The sequence below is a fragment of the Camarhynchus parvulus genome, chromosome 3, assembly GCF_901933205.1.
Source record: "Camarhynchus parvulus chromosome 3, STF_HiC, whole genome shotgun sequence".
Lineage (NCBI taxonomy): Eukaryota > Metazoa > Chordata > Aves > Passeriformes > Thraupidae > Camarhynchus > Camarhynchus parvulus.
In genome coordinates, this window is record NC_044573.1 from 4,553,777 (window position 1) to 4,572,064 (window position 18,288).

At 39.8% G+C, this 18,288-nt stretch overlaps 1 protein-coding gene across 1 annotated transcript in view; it reads left to right on the forward strand.

Moving 5' to 3' along the window:
* Positions 1–18,288, forward strand: part of PSME4 (proteasome activator subunit 4) — a 44,497-nt gene that overhangs the window by 14,628 nt on the left and 11,581 nt on the right. The window contains 29 exon segments of the mRNA XM_030945168.1: positions 161–235; positions 355–477; positions 887–979; positions 1,905–2,170; positions 3,638–3,824; positions 4,488–4,577; positions 5,536–5,600; positions 5,703–5,853; positions 6,985–7,083; positions 7,440–7,509; positions 7,922–7,989; positions 9,123–9,338; positions 10,478–10,635; positions 11,246–11,341; positions 11,915–11,970; positions 12,442–12,498; positions 12,687–12,742; positions 12,825–12,923; positions 13,010–13,072; positions 13,227–13,322; positions 13,678–13,809; positions 14,340–14,549; positions 14,682–14,818; positions 15,045–15,098; positions 15,619–15,748; positions 16,378–16,459; positions 16,768–16,921; positions 17,471–17,540; positions 17,974–18,099. Coding sequence (XP_030801028.1) covers positions 161–235; positions 355–477; positions 887–979; positions 1,905–2,170; positions 3,638–3,824; positions 4,488–4,577; positions 5,536–5,600; positions 5,703–5,853; positions 6,985–7,083; positions 7,440–7,509; positions 7,922–7,989; positions 9,123–9,338; positions 10,478–10,635; positions 11,246–11,341; positions 11,915–11,970; positions 12,442–12,498; positions 12,687–12,742; positions 12,825–12,923; positions 13,010–13,072; positions 13,227–13,322; positions 13,678–13,809; positions 14,340–14,549; positions 14,682–14,818; positions 15,045–15,098; positions 15,619–15,748; positions 16,378–16,459; positions 16,768–16,921; positions 17,471–17,540; positions 17,974–18,099 — 3,279 coding nt within the window.

An 18,288-nucleotide genomic window follows, 5' to 3' on the forward strand; every position in this document is an offset into this window, starting at 1 on the left:
ACACGTCTTGGTGGTTCTGATGGAGTGAAATCTCCCTTCCCAAGCGCTTTTAGTGCCATGGGTAACTTTTGTCTTGTGTATATGAAGTAGCTGGAGAGCTTTGCATCTTTTATTCTCAATATATTCTAATGAATGTTCCCTTTTTTCTGGTTATTTTCAGCATCTAGTTAATCTTTTTGCTCGCTTGGCCACTGACAACATTGGGTACATAGACTGGGATCCATATGTACCAAAGGTAACAGTGCTCTTTTCATGATATGCCTTACTTATCTTGCTTGGTGGGTTTGGTTTTTAAAAAAAACCCCTTGAATTAGAAAATTAATTTATGCCAATGTGTGTTTTTCTTCCTGTCAGATTTTTACTAGGATTTTAAGGAGTTTAAATCTGCCGGTGGGAAGCAATCAGGTTGTTGTTCCAAGATTCTTAACAAATGCTTATGATGTAGGACATGCAGTCATGTGGATCACAGCCATGATGGTGAGTAACTACTTCATAAAATGAAACAAAAATTAACGCAAATACTTAAATACATACTTAAGATGAATATTTGTTCTGCTGAGCTCACTGCAGAAGTATAGTTTTGGGCTTTTTTCCCCAAATTATATTGTCAGGTCCATTGTTGCACTGTCAGTGTGGAATGGGGCTGGAAAGGTTTGTGTCACAGCTGCTGCCTGTGGCATTTGGGAAGGGAACAGGCACCTGTTTTAGTGTGAACCTCAGCAGATGGGATGGAGAGAATTTGCTCTTAGTGCTGAGCTGAAGGTGGGATGTGATTTGCTGCTTTGAAGTCTTGCTGTGGGGAGAACACTCCTGTGCCTCATGCTGCTGTTACCTGTTCATTTGATCTTGGTCTGTGTGATAAAATTCTGTGGTTTATTTGTTTCAGGGTGGACCAAGTAAGCTGGTGCAGAAGCACTTGTCTGGCTTGTTCAATAGCATTGCCTCTTTCTACCATCCCTCGAATAACGGGCGCTGGCTGGTGAGTGAAGGGGTTTGGCTGTCACGATGAGAACTTTGGCTGGGATTTCAGCCTGTCAGCTCTGTGTGCTCCAGATTGTCTGCTGATGTGTGGTGCTTGGAGCCTTCCTTGGATTATCAAGATCCACAATTGCTCTGCCATTCAAACCATACTCCTCATGTCAGTGCAGAGAGACAAGACATCTATCCAAAACAAGACAACTAATTCGGATATAGCCAGGAAAAATAAGTCTTTTGGCACTTGAAATGGGGCTCACACACACTGTCAGTATTACCTGTGTGATGTCACTTTTTTCTTACTGACCTACTGCCTTCAAGTTATGAAAATCTGGGATGGGCCTTGGGGCAACTTGGTCTAGTGGAAAGTGTCCCTGCCCATGGCAGGGGTTTGGAACTGGATGAGCTTTGAGCTCCCTTCCAACCCAAACCATTCTGTGATTCTATTAAACAAGGCAAAAAGGATTTTTAATACATTGTCTAGTTTGAAACACAGTTTTTGATGGTATAACTAGAGGAATCTTCTGTTAAAGAGTGCAAGAATCTCCCTGTGATAGCTGGTGGAAAATAGAGATTAAAACAGCAAGGCTGGTCACAGCAGTACCAGGGGAACTGGCTTGTTCTTGAACAGGGTATTTGCTTACATGTGAATGTGCAGAGAATGCTCACAGAGATGTCCTAATTACATAAATAATCTTGAATCTTGACTGTATAATTATGTGATTTTCATTACTTTTAAAATCATAAGGCACAGTGCTGGGGAAATGAAGTTTAGCGACAAATTGTGAACATCCTATTTCAGAGCCCCTCTGAGTGCTCCCTTATTGTGGTTGTGTAATTCCAAGACTGACTCATGTTTTGTTGTGCCCTGAGCAGCTGAGGTTGTGCTGCTGCCAAGGCACTGACCAGCATTTCTGCTCTGCTCCCAGAACAAGCTGATGAAGCTGCTGCAGAGGCTGCCCAGCGGGGTGGTGAGGAGGCTGCACCGCGAGCGCTACAAGAAGGTGACCTGGTTAACTCCTGTCCCCGAGAGCCACAAACTCACAGACCAGGACGTGACAGATTTCGTGCAGTGCATCATCCAGCCTGTTCTCCTGGCAATGTTCAGCAAAACTGGAAGCCTGGAGGCTGCCCAAGCCCTGCAGAACCTCGCACTGATGCGTCCTGAATTAGTAATTCCACCTGTACTTGAGAAGTAAGTTTGGAAGGAGCGTTGCCACATCCGTGTGCCCTTCCCAAGATGTAAATAGGAAAAGCAGTCATAGTAAATAATACATGAATTGCTTGCTGTGAATTAATGCCTGCAGTGAGGGAAGCTGCTGATACACCCTCCTGAGCAATCACCTCAGTCAGAATGTGGGAGCAAAGGAGAACTCAAGTTTTTAATTAATTTGATTTGTTTTGTTGTTTGGTTGGTTGGTTTTTTTTAAACACCTGACGAGTGGCATAGTTCTGGGAGCTGTTGACAGCTCGTGTGCTTTAGGGTAGGCAGTCCTCAGGTGGCTTGCATTTCTGGGAGCATTTTGTATCAGATAGTGGGTGGATCAGTTGAAAAAGCAACTTTGCATCCTTTATTCATAAGCCACCTGGTGGGTTCCAGATACTCGGGATGGTTGTGTAGCAATAAGGATATATTTTGTCTTTCTGTTTGGTTCAGAGCATGTTACAGTTTTAAAATCACTGCCATTGATGTCTTTGTAATTGCCAGACTGTGTACCCTGGTGAAATACTTGGTTTGTACTATTTCTAATGCCTTGAGGCCTGAAATTCCTGAAGAAAAATGGTGCTCCTTCCTGCTCCACTGAAAGCTTTCCTCCTAGCCCCCATCTGTGTTCCCTGTGCAGCCTTTTGTACTTTACCCAAACTTTAATAGTACAAGCAGAGGAATGAGTTTGACTGAAGAGCCGTTCCTGTTTGTAAAAACTTGATAAATCCACTCTTCTGCAAAACATCCCAAGCCCAGCAGTTGTAAGCAGAGCAGCAGTGCTGGGTAGGGCTGCCCTTTCTGTTTGAGAGCAGACTCAACTTCTCCTCTGTAGTTCAAACTATTCCTGGAATGTTTGCACTGGCTGCAGTTCCAGATGATTTGGGTGACGTAGGGCAGAGCACTGTGACTCCTGTCTGAGCTGGAGGCTGTTGGTAGCAGCAGGAAGTGTGGTTATGCAGTTGGCTTAAAAAGTTTTAAGTGTTGGAAAAAAAAAGTTTAAAAATCACAGTAACTTCCCAGGTTCTGATGAAGAAGTCTGGACTTTAATGTAACATGAAGTAAGAGGTTCCCTCTCTGTTTAGAGGCAGCCAAGGCACGTTTTCATGTTTGTCACAAGAAGCTCAGAGCTGGCATTGCTGCCAAGTCCAAACAGGGAAATCGTGGTAGCTTTGGCTGCACTTCTTAATTCCTGTGCTGCAGCTGCTCAGATGGTCTTTAATCCTGAGCCAGTGTTGGATAGCACTGATCCAATGAAAGGAGCATTGTAACAAAACAATATTAAATCTTTCAGAAATTGATAAGAAAACAGTTTTGGAAACGTGAATATTTTTTTTGTCTTTAATGCAGAAAACACCATGTGCAGTGCACTTCTATTTTCTTTGAAGGCTTTAAGAACATTACTGTTGCCAACCTGCCTGCCTCCCATTTTACAGAACATATCTTTGTGTTTTCCAGAACATATCCTGCACTTGAGACCCTGACAGAGCCTCATCAGCTCACAGCCACCCTGAGCTGTGTCATTGGAGTGGCTCGGAGCCTGGTGTCCGGGGGGAAGTGGTTCCCTGAGGGTCCCACACACATGCTACCTCTGCTGATGAGAGCCTTGCCTGGGGTGGACCCAAATGACTTCAGCAAGTGCATGGTGAGTGTACAAATATTGCCTTTTTTAGAAGATAACCAGCCAACTAATATTTTATATATAAATATTTTATATTTTTCTGAAGGCAGGTAACTGCCGTGTCTGGAATTTATCAGCCTTTTTTTTTCTGCACAATTTTATGCCTAAAAATTTAATATTACAAGCCTCTTTGGCTCATTTAACAGGGCAAAATAGTTGTGATAAGCATTGTACTGACTTTTTGAGCTGTTCTGAACAACAGGATTATATAGCTGCTCCACAGCTCCTAGTAAATATTCCTATTCTTTTAAGATCAAAAGGAAGCCCTTTATCACTAGGTTTTCATTATATTAAGTTATAAAAGTCAATGTTTTCAGACATTCATATTGATTGACTTAAAATAGTCTAAATATTGGGGGTTTGTACCTTTCAAGTTCAGCACAGAATAATGGCTATGTTCCTTAAAAAATTGAGACTGTTTTTACAGTGCTGCCTGTTAAGTTTTATATATGAAATTTGAAATAGCTGTTGAAGTTTTAGGGTGGAAGGATTGAGTTCTGGATTTATTTGTTTTTTTGAGTATAATTTTCTTGAGATCCTTTAGATCCTAAAGAATGATCCTATACCTTAACTGTAGATTGTAGATGCAATAACACTCATTAAAGAGCTGTTTGTACCTCACAACAGATTACATTCCAGTTCATTGCAACATTTTCTACTCTGGTGCCTTTAGTAGATTGTTCATCTGTATTGCAAGAAAGAGATGATCTTTCAGAGGTAAGAGTGCTGGGTTGGTATAAAAACAAAGCTGTAGTTTAGTTTTCAATTTAATTTTTATATGCAAAGTGTATGCAAAGATATGAATCCTGTTTGTTTCTATCAGTGGAGCTAGTACCAGTGTGCAAATATGCTTTTGCAGTGGTTCTTAGTCACAGCTTGTTGTAGAGAATGTTAAATTCAGGCAATTCAATGTTTTTATGTCAACACTGAATTGCTCATGTCCCTCTGTGGTGTCATTTAACCTGGAGCTTTCCCTGTCTTGAGGAGGATGTTGGACTCGGTAGTTATTTTAAATTGTGCATTAGATGGGTTTTTTCCTTCATTTTTCCAGGGCTGTTTTCTTCCTAAAGAAACTCCTGCTCCTCTTTAAAGTCCTGTTTCCCTTCCCTGATTGAGATTCTATTGCTCTCCCTCCAGATATTTGTTAATCTCTTCCAGTCAGGAGATAGTAACAGGATTAGACACTGAGTCTTATCCCCCTTATCACCACACCTGTTTGCTGCTGGGACACTTTGTAGCTCAGAGAGCTGCAGGTTGCTCAAATTAAAAGTTGAATTTCATTGCTCCAGAGCTGCAGCACTCAAAAATGAGGAGGAGTTGGTTCAGTGAATATTTCATGTAATCTCTGCCAGGAGAGCAGGTCTGGCAGCACCCTGGCACTCACTGACCTCCTGCTGCAAAGGAGGATCAGTGGTGAGGCCAAAGGTTGTATCCATGGAGGCAGACCTGATTTCACCAGAGAGGTTATTTGGATACACATCCAGGCCAGGAAATTGGGGCAGGACAGTGTCAGGAACGTGTGATAACTGTTTATGGAGCACTTGAGTCTGTGTGGTGGGAAATGCACTGGAGGATGTTCTCACTTGGACATTGGAAGTAGTTAATATAGGAAATAATCTTTGTTTCCTTAATGAAAGCCAACCTTATGTGTTTCCTTTTTGCTGGAAAACTGTAGGTGGAGAGAGAATTGTGCTCTGCATCTGCTGAATTTGAGGATTTTGTGCTGCAGTTTATGGATAGGTGAGTGAGCTAAGGCTAGGGGAAAGCTTTGCATGAAGAACTCTTTATAAAACTTTCCGGTTTCACTTACTAACCCTGCCCTTACTGGGTTCGTTTGTGTAGATGTTTTGGACTTATAGAGAGCAGCACATTAGAACAAACCAGAGAGGAGACTGAAACAGAGAAAATGACTCATTTGGAGAGTCTGGTGGAACTGGGTCTCTCTTCTACTTTCAGTACAATCCTTACCCAGTGTTCAAAGGATATCTTTAAGGTATGTAGAACATGGGCTTTCCATCTCTTTTAGGAAACTTAATTCTGGGTTGACAGCAACTGGTGCATTCAAATCCTTCTTTCCTTTGTGAATGTGAACTTCCACATTTAACCAAGGGAAGGGCTGAGGGGGCAGCTTGAATTTGTGTCAGTTTGGTTCATGATTTTATCTATATCCCTACAGAGCTCTCCTGCAAACTGATGATAAACACAAAAAGAAATCATTCCAATAGTTTTATTTTATCCCTGTAGCAGTTTAGGTTGTGGATTTCCCTGTCTTGATGGTGCTGACCCACCCAAGCCCCTGATTTCCTTTTCTCTCCCCTTCCCTGCCACTTCTTCAGCTGGGCCATAGAGGCTGTTCAAGGAGCTGTGTGGTTAATAGGATCAGAAAAATTACCTGGATTAAAATAACTCAGAGGGAGAGGGTGGAGAATCCAGGTTATGACATGGACAGTTTCTTTTCCCTTCTTTCCCATATTTCTGGTTAAATAAATATCTACTTGGAGATGCCAGGTTTTGTACATTTTGAGCACTGGCACTTGGATATGATTTGTGTTTAGAACCTTTTGGTAAATGCAAGTCTTAAGTTAATTCTTCATTGTCATTAAGTATTTAATTTGTATTTTCCTGTTTGTTCATTATTAAAGTATTCATGGGACCTGCATTGTATGTAGTTGAGCTTGCCTTGCAAGGTGTTGGATGGAAATAATCTGCTTTAAAACAACTTGGATGGTTGCTATTTAATTCCCTATTTATTTGTTAACTGAAGGATGTCTTGGCTTTCCTTCACTGTGACATGTGCAATAAGTTTTCCTGTCATCAGCCTGTGACTTATTCCTGGAAAACATTTTCTGTGTAGTTTTTCAGAATTACCCTAAACTTATATTAGTCATCAAGAGTTATCCACCTCCTCTCTTCCCAAAGAGAACATTTCAGGCTTTCCACAGAGCTGCTTTCTCTGGCTCTCTCTATTCTGATTTTTCTTCTGTGTGGATTGTGGGTTTTTGGTTTAAAAAACACAGGGTTGTGTAGAGATAGTGCCTTCTTTGTAACATCAAACGTTTTGGGATACCTAATTTGTTTGGGTTTTTTTTTAAAGCAACCTCCATCTTTTTGTCCTCATTTTTAGGTTGCCTTGGAGAAGGTTTTTAACTTTGCTGTTTCAAATATATTTGAGACAAGAGTTGCTGGTCGGATGGTTGCCGATATGTGCCGAGCTGCAGTAAAAGTGAGAGAAAATCCTCTTAACTCCACTCCCTCTTTAAAAAAGAAAATAGCTAATGTTGCTGATTTTTCCTGTGTAATATCTGTATTTTTTTCATGTCAATACAGGTAGCTCTTACTATTATGTCTTCTAAAATTGGCTTGTTGCATATAGCAATGTTTCAGGAGGTTTATTCATGCAGTATTTATCTTGCATTTATGTTAAATTTAGGTTTTATTGACTGAGAATCGTGAAGTCACGCTGACTGTAGGTTGAATTGGAGTTGGGATGCAGTCTAGTCTTAGATGTTTATCAGAATGTGTGCTGAGATGCCTCAGATATTTCGTTTTAAAATGGACTTTTTGTGATGCTGTTTGCAGTGCCGCCCTGAGGAGTCCTTGAAGCTTTTTGTACCACATTGCTGCAATGTCATAACTCACCTCACAGGCAGTAAGTTTCTAACATTTCCGGTGTTACTGGCTTGCTTTTGGGTTGATTTTTGGTTAAACGTGAAAAGAATATCTAAAACTTCTGGATGTTTTCCACAAGTTCATTTCAGCAATGGACAAATTCATTATTCTCTCTAAAAAACCCAAAGTGACAATTGTGTAATTTCAAGGCTAAAATCTGTCCGGCTGCAAGACCACGATTCCTTAATGTGGCAGTTTGAAATGTCTCTAGACATTGCTCAGTTTCAGGATGGTACATCAGCTAAAGTGACTTCCAGCTGGACATGGGTGCAGTGTGAGTTGGAGGGTTGGGAGTCAGGTTTTGGGATGGAAGCATCTGGATTCTGATGCAGCTTGTTTGGAAAACTTGGCTGCAGTGTGGTGACAGCAGTGCTTATCCCTTGTTCCTCTAGATGATGATGTGTTACATGATGAAGAACTAGATAAGGAGCTGCTCTGGAATCTTCAGCTTTTATCAGAGGTATTCCTAAAAATGTTCCTCCCATGCTTTTGTGTCACTGCATCCTACTTAATCCTGCCCCTAAAAGGAGAGAAATATAAACTTCTGTTAAAGCAATGTAAATGTTGTGTGAATGGCACTGGAGAGCTGCTGGTATTTACCTAACTTTGAATGCAACATGAGTAGCTGTTGTTTGAAGCAAATAAACACAGTGTTGTATGTGGGATGAAATTAAAGCAATTACTGAGGGGGAGTGAAAGAACAAGGATCAATGCAGGGAGAAACAGAAGAAGCTTTTTGGTAGATAGAAATACTTTAAAGTTAATTTAAGAAAATACAGAAGTATTGCTAGAAAATTCAGCATGGGGTCGAGCAGATGGCATCACTGAAATTTTTCCAGCAGCTGTGGCAGCATCAGTTCAGTGGGAGCTGGAGAATGCTGGCCTGTAGGAGCACTGGGGGGTAGGACAGTCAGGATGGATGGAGATGAGAGATCTCTGAGGCCAGGTTGTGGAACTTGGGGTTTATTGCAAAGGGCCTGGGTGCAGGGCCCTGCTGGGAGCTGCCAGCCACAGCTCAGAGCAGGCCCGAGAGAAGAGAGGGGTAGAGAGGATGAGAGGGTAAGAGAGTAAGAGGGTAAGGGAGTACAAAAAGGTAAGAGCGTGAGGTTCGCGTTACAATACAATAAATCTTCTTCTGTGTTGAATATTCTAATTCTCACTAACCAAGCTAGCACAATATACAAACCCTATAGCATTTACATGCCACCTATAAGAATCACTACATTACCATACTATGTTACATTTTAAACCCTAAAAACTCCTCTTTGGACCCCTTTTGCTAAGCTAATGGGGTCTGCTCTGACCCTTGGAGCTGTCTGCAGGCAGAGGGTGTTGTTTCATCAAAAGGGGATTACCTTCAGCCAGCCACACCATTGTTTTCCAGTTGTTCAGTAACTAAGGGATCTCAAAGCTTGCTTTCATTTCAATCTCGCTTACAGTTTCTGTATTCTTAGAATCTTTTGCCAGACAATCATATTTATAAGGCTTTCCTGTTTCATCTTCCCCAACACTGGCCCAGCCGGGCTGAGCAGGGTGACCTGTCCAGCCCTGCAGGAGCAGGCTGATGTTTGCAATGTCTCTCTGTGCCCCCAGATCACTCGAGTGGATGGCAAGAAGCTGCTACTGTACAGGGAGCAGTTTGGGAAGATACTGCAGCGCACCCTACACTTAACCTGTAAGCAGGGTTACATTCTGTCTTGTAACCTACTGCACCATCTTCTTCGTTCTGCTACACTTATCTACCCCACAGAGTACTGCAGTGTGCCAGGTGGCTTTGACAAGCCTCTTTCTGAATACTTTCCTATCAAGGCAAGGATTTTCATTTATTTAGGATTAGAGGATTTGACTTTATGTTGGTTTGTTTTATTTTAAAGGCGGTCGTACGCTCTATGGTTTTATTTGGAGATTTCTGGATGATGGTAGCAGCAATGGGAAGTGATGCTTTGGGCTTTGAAATAGAGAGCAAATGACAATTGATTTAAAGTATATTGGTAGCAAAAAATGAATACTGACTGTTGTTTGAGTAGTTTTATAGTTTTGAGTAGTTTATATGACTTATTGGTGGTTTGTGATGTGTGTTTTTTACCATGATTGCATGATTACAGTAAGTTAATACACAGCAAGGAGATGTGGTGTTTTACAGGTCAGCAGAATGACAAATAATGATTCTACCATGAGCTTGAGATAAAATGAAAGCAGAAGTGGCAATATTAAAAGTTATTGAAACTATCAGAATTTGTGTGCTGCTCTGCTGTTAAGACTTTGAGGTCAATTTATCAATATTCCAGTTTAAAGGCAGCAATTTTCAACTGACTTGTTTCAGTATACAACTGCATTTTGCTGAAAAGTGTTTTTCCATAATTCCCAATTGCAGATGATCTCTTGTTACTGAAAGCTAGTCCAGTTTTGTAACTGATGGGGACATCCATTTGGGCCAGTTAATCATTTAAAAACAAGCAAAAATGTCCCAAATGCCAAGCACCAAAAAACCCCAACAAAACAAACAAGTCAACAAACTCCAAAAAAATTGACAATCACACAATCATTTTAAATTCTTCCTCTGAAACTGAAAAAGTTCACAATGACTTTGCTGTTCTCTATGGGAGTATGAAAAGTCTGAGTTGTACTTAAGAATGTGTCTGAATTTATATCCAGTCAAAGGAATAATTAAGTTATATTTCAATTAGACCAGTGCAGTCCTTCTCCTTTTAGTGCTTTCAGAGATGTGTTATTTTCTAGGTATGTGTAGACATACATAGGATTGGGATTTCTGTTTGATTTCATGGCAATGGTGTTTTTCCTGGACTTGTCAGGATAACTACTTTACTTTATAGCAGTAGTCAGTTCCCATGTGTTTGGGTTTTTTAAAATAATATTAAATGCTGGTTTTTTTTTAAAAACACAATTCAAATAACTTGATTAATAAGAAGCATCTTTATTTGCTGCAGGACTGGGGTAAGCCAGGTGACCTGTGGAACTTGGACATCCAGTGGCACGTTCCTTCATCTGAGGAAATAAACTTTGCTTTCTATTTGCTGGATACATTCCTGCAGCCTGAGCTCACCAGGCTGGAGCTCTATGCACTTGGAGAGCTGGAAATGTCCAGGTAGGATGGAGAAAGGTGCATGTAGCCATTCCTAGTAGTTCTTGCCAGTCACACAGGCAGTACAAAAACTGAGAGGAAAATACTATAATGTTGCACTTTGATGTTATTTTAAGATTTCCAAAGCTCCTACTTCAGCTGAGATAGCATCAAGATTTCCTTCAAGTAGCACAGGAAAGAAGTTGTTCACATTTTGCATTTTAATTAATCTTCAGACTGTAAAACATTCACTCCTAAAGTATTCCCTCATCCTTCCCATGGACTGAAGGAATTGTCTTGGCCTTGGGGTAAGGAGTTATTTCATAGGTTTTAGCTGAGATTTAAATAAAATTCTTCAAAGCAGTTTTCACGTTAGTTTATCTTACCTGCACAGCTTTGAAATATAAAATGTCCCATGTTTTCCAGAAAATGAAGTTAAATATTGAGGTTTGTAAACAAATTAGGTTGTCTCCAAAAAGCCCAGCTTGATTTCTGTAGTGCTTCCCCCTGTGTTTAGAACTGATGCAACTAAAGAAAAACCTTCCATAAAACTTCACAAAAAATATGTGGTTTGTCATTTGTGTATTTTCAAGCAATTAACAGATAGGTAACCAGGTTTTCCTCTTTGTTTAAGAGATGATGTGCAGCAATGTCTTGCCATTGTGCACAACTGCCTGATTGGCTCTGGGAACATTCTGCCTCCTCTCAAAGGAGAAAAGGTGGCTCATCTGTAAGTAACATTTATTTTATATCCCAAACAATCTCAGTGATTATTTTCCTTCATGCTGGATTTTAGTGCTTTCTTACTGCTGTTGTCACACAGCTGCTGCTAGATGCTTGCTGTTAGGGAACACTCATAGTAAATAGAAAATTCACTTGTCAGGAAAGGACTCCAACTCTCCTGTCCTTCCCTACAACAGGGAGCCATGTGTGTTTCAGTGAGTGTGTTCCTAGGTTTGGCAGAGACCAAATTCCTGCCTGTTTAATAGACCTGATGAGGTACTGTTAACTGGGAAATCAAAATTCTGGGTTCAAGGTGTCTTTATTTTGTCCCTGCCTCTAACAAAGTCTGACACAAAGGGTCAGACCATTAAATGGCTAGTTTAATTAAATTAATCCATTAAAATAACCATGAAATGGTTAATTTATAAATGTGAGAACTAAGACACACTGTTACTAAATCCAGAAGTCTATGTGCTACAGCCATGAAATTTAACTTGTTAAAATTAATTAAATGCCAGTGAAATGCACATACCTCATTATTTGTGTAATGTGTAGTAATAATTAATTCATTTTCATGCAGGGTCCCAAGTCTGGTGTCTTTAGAAGAGACAAAGCTGTACACTGGTGTTGAATATGGTGAGTAGATCCCTGTCTGTTCAGGTAGGCTATAAGTGTTGGCGATTTTTTTTGGTTTTGGTTTGGTTTGGGGTTTTTTTTTTTTGTTTTTGGGTTTGTTGTTTGGTTTTGGTTTTTTTTTTGTAACCAGAGTTCTGTGTACACACAGTTTCATTTTCAGCGGTGATAAACAAGATACAGATCTGGCTAGGAATGGGAGCTCTGCATGTTCCTTAATTGCCATAGGCTAAATGAACTGCCTGAACTTTAGAAATAAAACTGGCTGTCAAGGCAGATAAAGAAGGTTGTGTAGCTATAAAACCCAAGCAGTTGAGGTGATAAACTGATGAGAGCCATGCTCTTAGATGTAACAAATGGTTATTTTTATAATAGTTCATACTGCTAGTTCTGAGTAGTCTGCTCTGGCTTTCCAGAATAAATTGCTTTTTATGCTGCTGTACTATTAACAGAAAATGTTTTGTTTTCTTTTAGATTTATCCAGGGAGAATTACAGAGAAACAATTGCAAGGGTTACAAGGAAATTGCTGCGTAAGTTTGACCACTCCTGTAACTAAAACCAACTCTGTCATATTTCAGTTTGATTTTGTAGATGAGGAAATTGTATTTGTTTACTTTGCCTGTAATTCTGAAAGTTAAGCTTTGCAGAAACAAAATCATTGCTATTTTTTAAAGCTCTTTTCCTGTCTGATTATAAATTTCATTTCTCCCAATTGTAGGTTACATTCTTGATAATTCAGAAGATGATACCAAGTCCTTGTTTCTAATAATAAAGGTATGTTTTACATTTGTAAAACTTAAGGCCAGATGACTTGTTTTGCCAAACAATCACTCTTATCCTCTCTTTCTTTCCACAGATTATCAGTGATGTTTTGCAGTTCCAAGGGTCTCACAAGCATGAGTTTGATTCACGATGGAAAAGCTTCAATCTAGTGAAAAAATCAATGGAGAACAGGGTCAGTGACTCGCCTTTGTGAAGCTTTGGTTCCTGGTTTGCAGATCTGACACTGAAATCTAACCCAAAGGATGCCTTTTTTTACAGCTTCAAGGAAAGAAACAACACATCAGAGCCTTGCTGATCGACAGGGTTATGCTGCAGCATGAGGTAATTCTTCCCCTTCAATCCCCACTAATTTGCTTGAAAAGCTGCTTTGCATAGTTAGCTAAATGTCATCATCACAATATTCCTGCACTGGTGTTTTTATATATGTGAAATGTAAAAACAATCTCTCCTTTCTTTGTGCTTCCCATGGATTCAGCTGAGAACTCTGACGATGGAAGGCTGTGAATACAAAACTTCCCACCAGGAGATGATCAGGGACCTTCTCTGTTTGTCCACGAGTTCTTATGGGCAGGTGAGGAGCAACCCCTTTTAAACTGAGTAAACTGAGCCCCTTTTAAATTTATGGAGTATTTTGTTGGTCTCTTCAAGTGATTCTACATCCTAAATCTGTTGTTCTGGCTGTTTGCTTTTCAAATGTGCTTAAAAACACCTCGTTTCTGGCAACATAAAGAATCTTCTGTAACTTTGTAGCTGTTCTCATGTAAATGCCAGAAACAAAAAGTAGGATTTTATAAACAGGGTGAGATGTTTACAACCTTCCACAAATAATTTTGTTTCTGTGCACAAATACATGATAAAAACTTTATGCATAAATGACTGAAAGGGATGAGGATGTTACTTTTATCTGGTAAATTTTTTTGTTTCAGGTCAGAAGTAAAGCTCAGCAAGCATTCTTCACAGCTCTGGGAACCTACAATTTCTGTTGCAGAGATATCATTCCCTTAGTTCTGGAATTCCTGCGTCCTGACCGGCAAGATGTCACTCAGAAGCAATTTAAAGTACTGCCTCATTAACTTGGTGTTGGGCTGTCTTCTGAAAGTGTTTAGATGAGAATTTTTAATGGGGAAAGTGGGATTTGCTTGTTTATCAGCATGACTGATATTTTCATGGCTAATAGGCGTGACTGGTGGAAGGAATTATTGTTTTAGATCTATTTTCAAGAAAATACTGTGTTTAAATATGTTCCCTGTGTGCTCAGGTATTACCAAAATGTGAGTTAGAACCTATTTTTAAGTTATGGAATGGAAATTGAGAAGCTGTAGTCAAGGTGAAGCAGTTGTGAATCATCTCCTCTAACATAATTGAGAAATCAGACAGCCAATCTGTGGATAAATTAATTGGCAGGGCTTCCAATCTCATTAAATGAAGAGGACTCTGTCAAATTACTGAAGATTTTGCACTGTGAGGCTGAATGTTGATGGACATTTTCATGATTTGGTAGCTGAATTTTTATTCTGTGTGGGTGTGTGTGTCAGTCTCGTGGACGAGCAGAGTTTAACCTTCCCAAACCCCATCTCCCATCCCACAGGGTGCCTTATATTGTCTGCTTGGGAACCACAGCGGGGTCTGCTTGGCCAATCTGCATGACTGGGATTGTATAGCACAGACATGGCCAGCAATTGTCTCTTCTGGGCTTAGCAAAGCCATGTCCTTGGAAAAACCATCCATAGTCAGACTCTTTGATGACCTGGCAGAGAAAATCCATCGGCAGTATGAAACCATTGGGCTGGATTTTGCAGTGAGTGATCAGTTCCTTGGTGTTCAGGCTTGTCTGTATGGACAAGGAAATTCTGTACTCTGCTGATTCTAAAGCAGAGACATTAAAAACTTGAACTTACAAGTCCCAAATCTTTGCACTGTCCATCAACAGGTTCCAGAGAAGTGCATGGAGGTGGCTGTTCTCCTGCAGAAATCAGGACAGCTAAATTCAGAGTTCCCAGCTCTGGGATCAGAGGAAATTCAGTTGGGAATTCAGCGACAGAAGGAGAAGAACGCTGAGGCTCTGAGGTGAGTTCAGCTTCTTTGAACCACACATTAAGTGTCATCATCCAAAGTGGCTAAACTGAAAAATGCAGCCCAACAATCCTTGGACATTCTGGATCTTCTCTCTGCGCTTCTATCTGCTCTTTGCCTCTTCCTTTTTTCCTTCACACACCTTTTGTTGAGGAACTTCTCTATTTTTCAATGGATCTCTCAGTACCATGTGGTTGGTAACTCCCTCTCTTTGTCTCAGGAACTATGAAAATTTGGTCAATATGCTGCTGGACTGTGTGGAACAGAGAAATCTGTAAGTCCCTCTTTGTTGTGCATGAGAGCATTCTTTTGGGGTGGATTGGAGGGGGTTTCATGGATCAATATCCAGGAGGACAGTTACCATGGTCTTGGACTTATTTGGACTGGGAGCTTCATTTGTTAATATAAAGCATCATCACATCTTGGAGTTCAGCTTTTTCCTTAATTAGTCTGGCCTGTTACTGAGGTTTTTAATTTTTTTTTATTAAAAAAAGCTCTGGTTCTGTCTGTACCACTGTCATCAGAATAGATTCTAATTGTTCCCATAGTATTTGTGTTAAAAAACTTGTAAAATAATATCCCTATAGATATTTTACATCATGTATTTTATATTTTTCCACCTGTGTGTTCCCAGAACACTGAAGGTTTCCCAAAATGAGTTAAACTCATTGATTACAGCAGTGCCATTAATTTATGTACTTCCATAATCTTATCACATGTAATCATTTCTGAGTAAAACCAGTGCATAAACTTTGTTATTCACACTCTGTTTTGAATATTTGGGGTTTTTTCAGGCCCTGGAAGTTTGAGCACATAAGCATTGGCTTCCTGTCTCTGCTCCTGAGGGATGACAGGATCCTGCCCCCCCGTGCCATCAAATTCTTCGTGCAGTGTCTCAACCACGACGCCATCGTGGTTCGGAAGGTGAGCCCAGGAAAAGGATTTCCTCTGGGTCTGCAGCTCTTTGGGCTCTACATCAGCTGCTCATGGGGTTTTTGCTGGGATAAAACACAAAAACTGAAGTGGAACTCCCTCCTCCCCCTTCCAGCCACGCACGTGTACAAAATTCCCAGTCCAAGAAATGGCAATCTTGGCAGTGCTGCAGCATGACATGTGTAAATCTGTAAACTGTGAAGATGTGGGATGGGCTGAGTTCTTGTTTATTTCAGAGTTCTTTTGCAGAATTTCTTTTGCAGATGGCTGCTTTTCCCACCTGCAGTTTGTTATTTGAAGGGAGCCATCGATGTATTTTTTTTGTTCTGTTGCTGCCTCAGTGAGGCTCAAAACAAACCTTCTTTCCCCCCCAAAAATTATTAAAACAATATTAAATTCAAATTATTAAAACAAAATTATTAGTGAGAGTTTTCTAGCCTGTAAAGTAATTAATGTCCTATATCCCCTGAAATAACCAGGATTATTTCCTTAATATTATCCAGGATTATTTCCTTATTTCCTTCCAGCATTCAGTGGCTTTTTAGGGATGATGAGCCACATCCTTCTGAGGGAAATGTATGAAATGAACACATTAATGCCCATTTTTTCCTTTTCTTTAGGTGGCCATCTCAGCGGTGGCTGGGATTCTTAAGCAGCTTAAGAGACCACACAAGAAAGTGCCCATCTGCCCCTACGAAATAAGTACGTTTAATTTAATATAAGACATATCTTACATTTATCCTAAAATGTTTTTCAAAGCTTTTCTGGTTAAATTAAATACAGAATCAGGATCTTTTCTTTTCTCCCTGGTTGTTAATGTTCTAAGCAAATAGGTAAATATGATACAGAAGTAGTATAATTGGTAATTTTTCAGTTTGGGGTTTTTTTTTTGCTTTTGGGGGTTATTTCCTCTCTGAAAACCTCTTAATTTGTGAGAACAATTTGTATGTCTACTTTTAAATTTTGATGTATTTTTATGCATGTTAATTTTGATTTTCCTCTTGGATCAGGTGGGACCCTGAAGCCTTCCAGCATCCAAGCTGGTGACAGAGCTGACAACCAGTGGCTGCACTACAACAGCCAGAGCCTACCAAAGACCAAGGAAGCCTGGGAATCCTGCTGTTTTGTGGAGAAAACACACTGGGGATATTACACCTGGCCCCAGTGAGTGGCATTAGCATTGAGGTGGAGCTGGGAGAGTCAGCAGGAAAAATTCTGTGGGAAATAAAATCCTGGTTTATTATGATTTTTAGTTTTTCTTATAGATATGCATTTAACTTGATTGGACCAAAAAAATGCAGTTTATTTTTTCCTTTGTGCTCCTTGCTTGTTTTACCATTTCTGGGTGGGTTTTGTGTTGGTTGGTTTGGGGCTTTTTGTTTATTGTTTCTTTTCTACCCATTTCTCTCTATATGGGCTAAAGGCACAAATTCCACATGGCTGTTAAACTGCTGATGTTAAAATGAAATATTCATTTGGGAATCAGATATATGTAGAGTATTCTATCCCTAATAATTCTGAGTTGTTTGTATAGCAAAACCTTTAATAACGATCTTCATTCTGTTGTAAGTTTTCTTCTTTACATTTCAATCTTTTGGAGTTGTGGATAAGTTCTATTTAATATCAAGAACATAGAAAGCAACAACATGTGCTGGTGTATTTTTATTTTTTATTTTAGCTTTTAATGATTTATCTTTTGTTTTTAATATTCAGAACTATGACAGTTTATGCTCCAGCTGAGCAGCAACCCAAGCTTGGGAGAAGGAGAGATGAGCTGACAGAGGTAAAAGTTGCAAGTTTGTGGGGTTGTTTTAATAGTACTTCTCCTTTCTTCTCTTAAGATTACTGTGGAGATCCCCACAAGATGCTTTTAATTGTATTTTTCTAATTCTTATTGTGTCAGCATACCAGAAGGAGTTGTTATTTTAATGTATTGCTGCTTTTCTCTCAGGGTTCATGAAATAATTGTATTAATGAGCACTTTCTTGTTCCCTTTCAAATCATGATCAGACTTGAGAACAAGGTCATTAATGACAGTGGGAAGGACTAATTTTTAGGGGTTGTGGTAATTCCCTATAAAATAAAAGGGGAAATGGATAAGCAAGACATTTCTTTCCTTGAAAATGCAAATGAAACATGGGACTTGTAAACACTGGGGTATCACTGTGACAAACAAACACCTCAAAGCTAATCCTTTTTTTTTCTTCCTATTACAGGAGGAACAAATTATATATGATCACTTTTCTGATCCCAAGTTTGTTGAGCAGTTAATAAAATTTTTGTCTTTAGAAGACAGAAAGGGAAAGGACAAATTTAATCCTCGCAGATTTTGCCTCTTCAAGGTAAGGAGAGTTCAATCACTAAATTGCTCTCATTTTGCAGACAATTCCCAGAGCATGGAAAAGCCAAAGACTTCTGGGCTCATACTGTTGCAAAACATTGATTTTTAAAGCTGCTCTAGGTAATTCTATTAATCCTCTCTTCTGATTAACTACTTAGGGAAACATATTTAGAGTATTGTAATGGTCTGA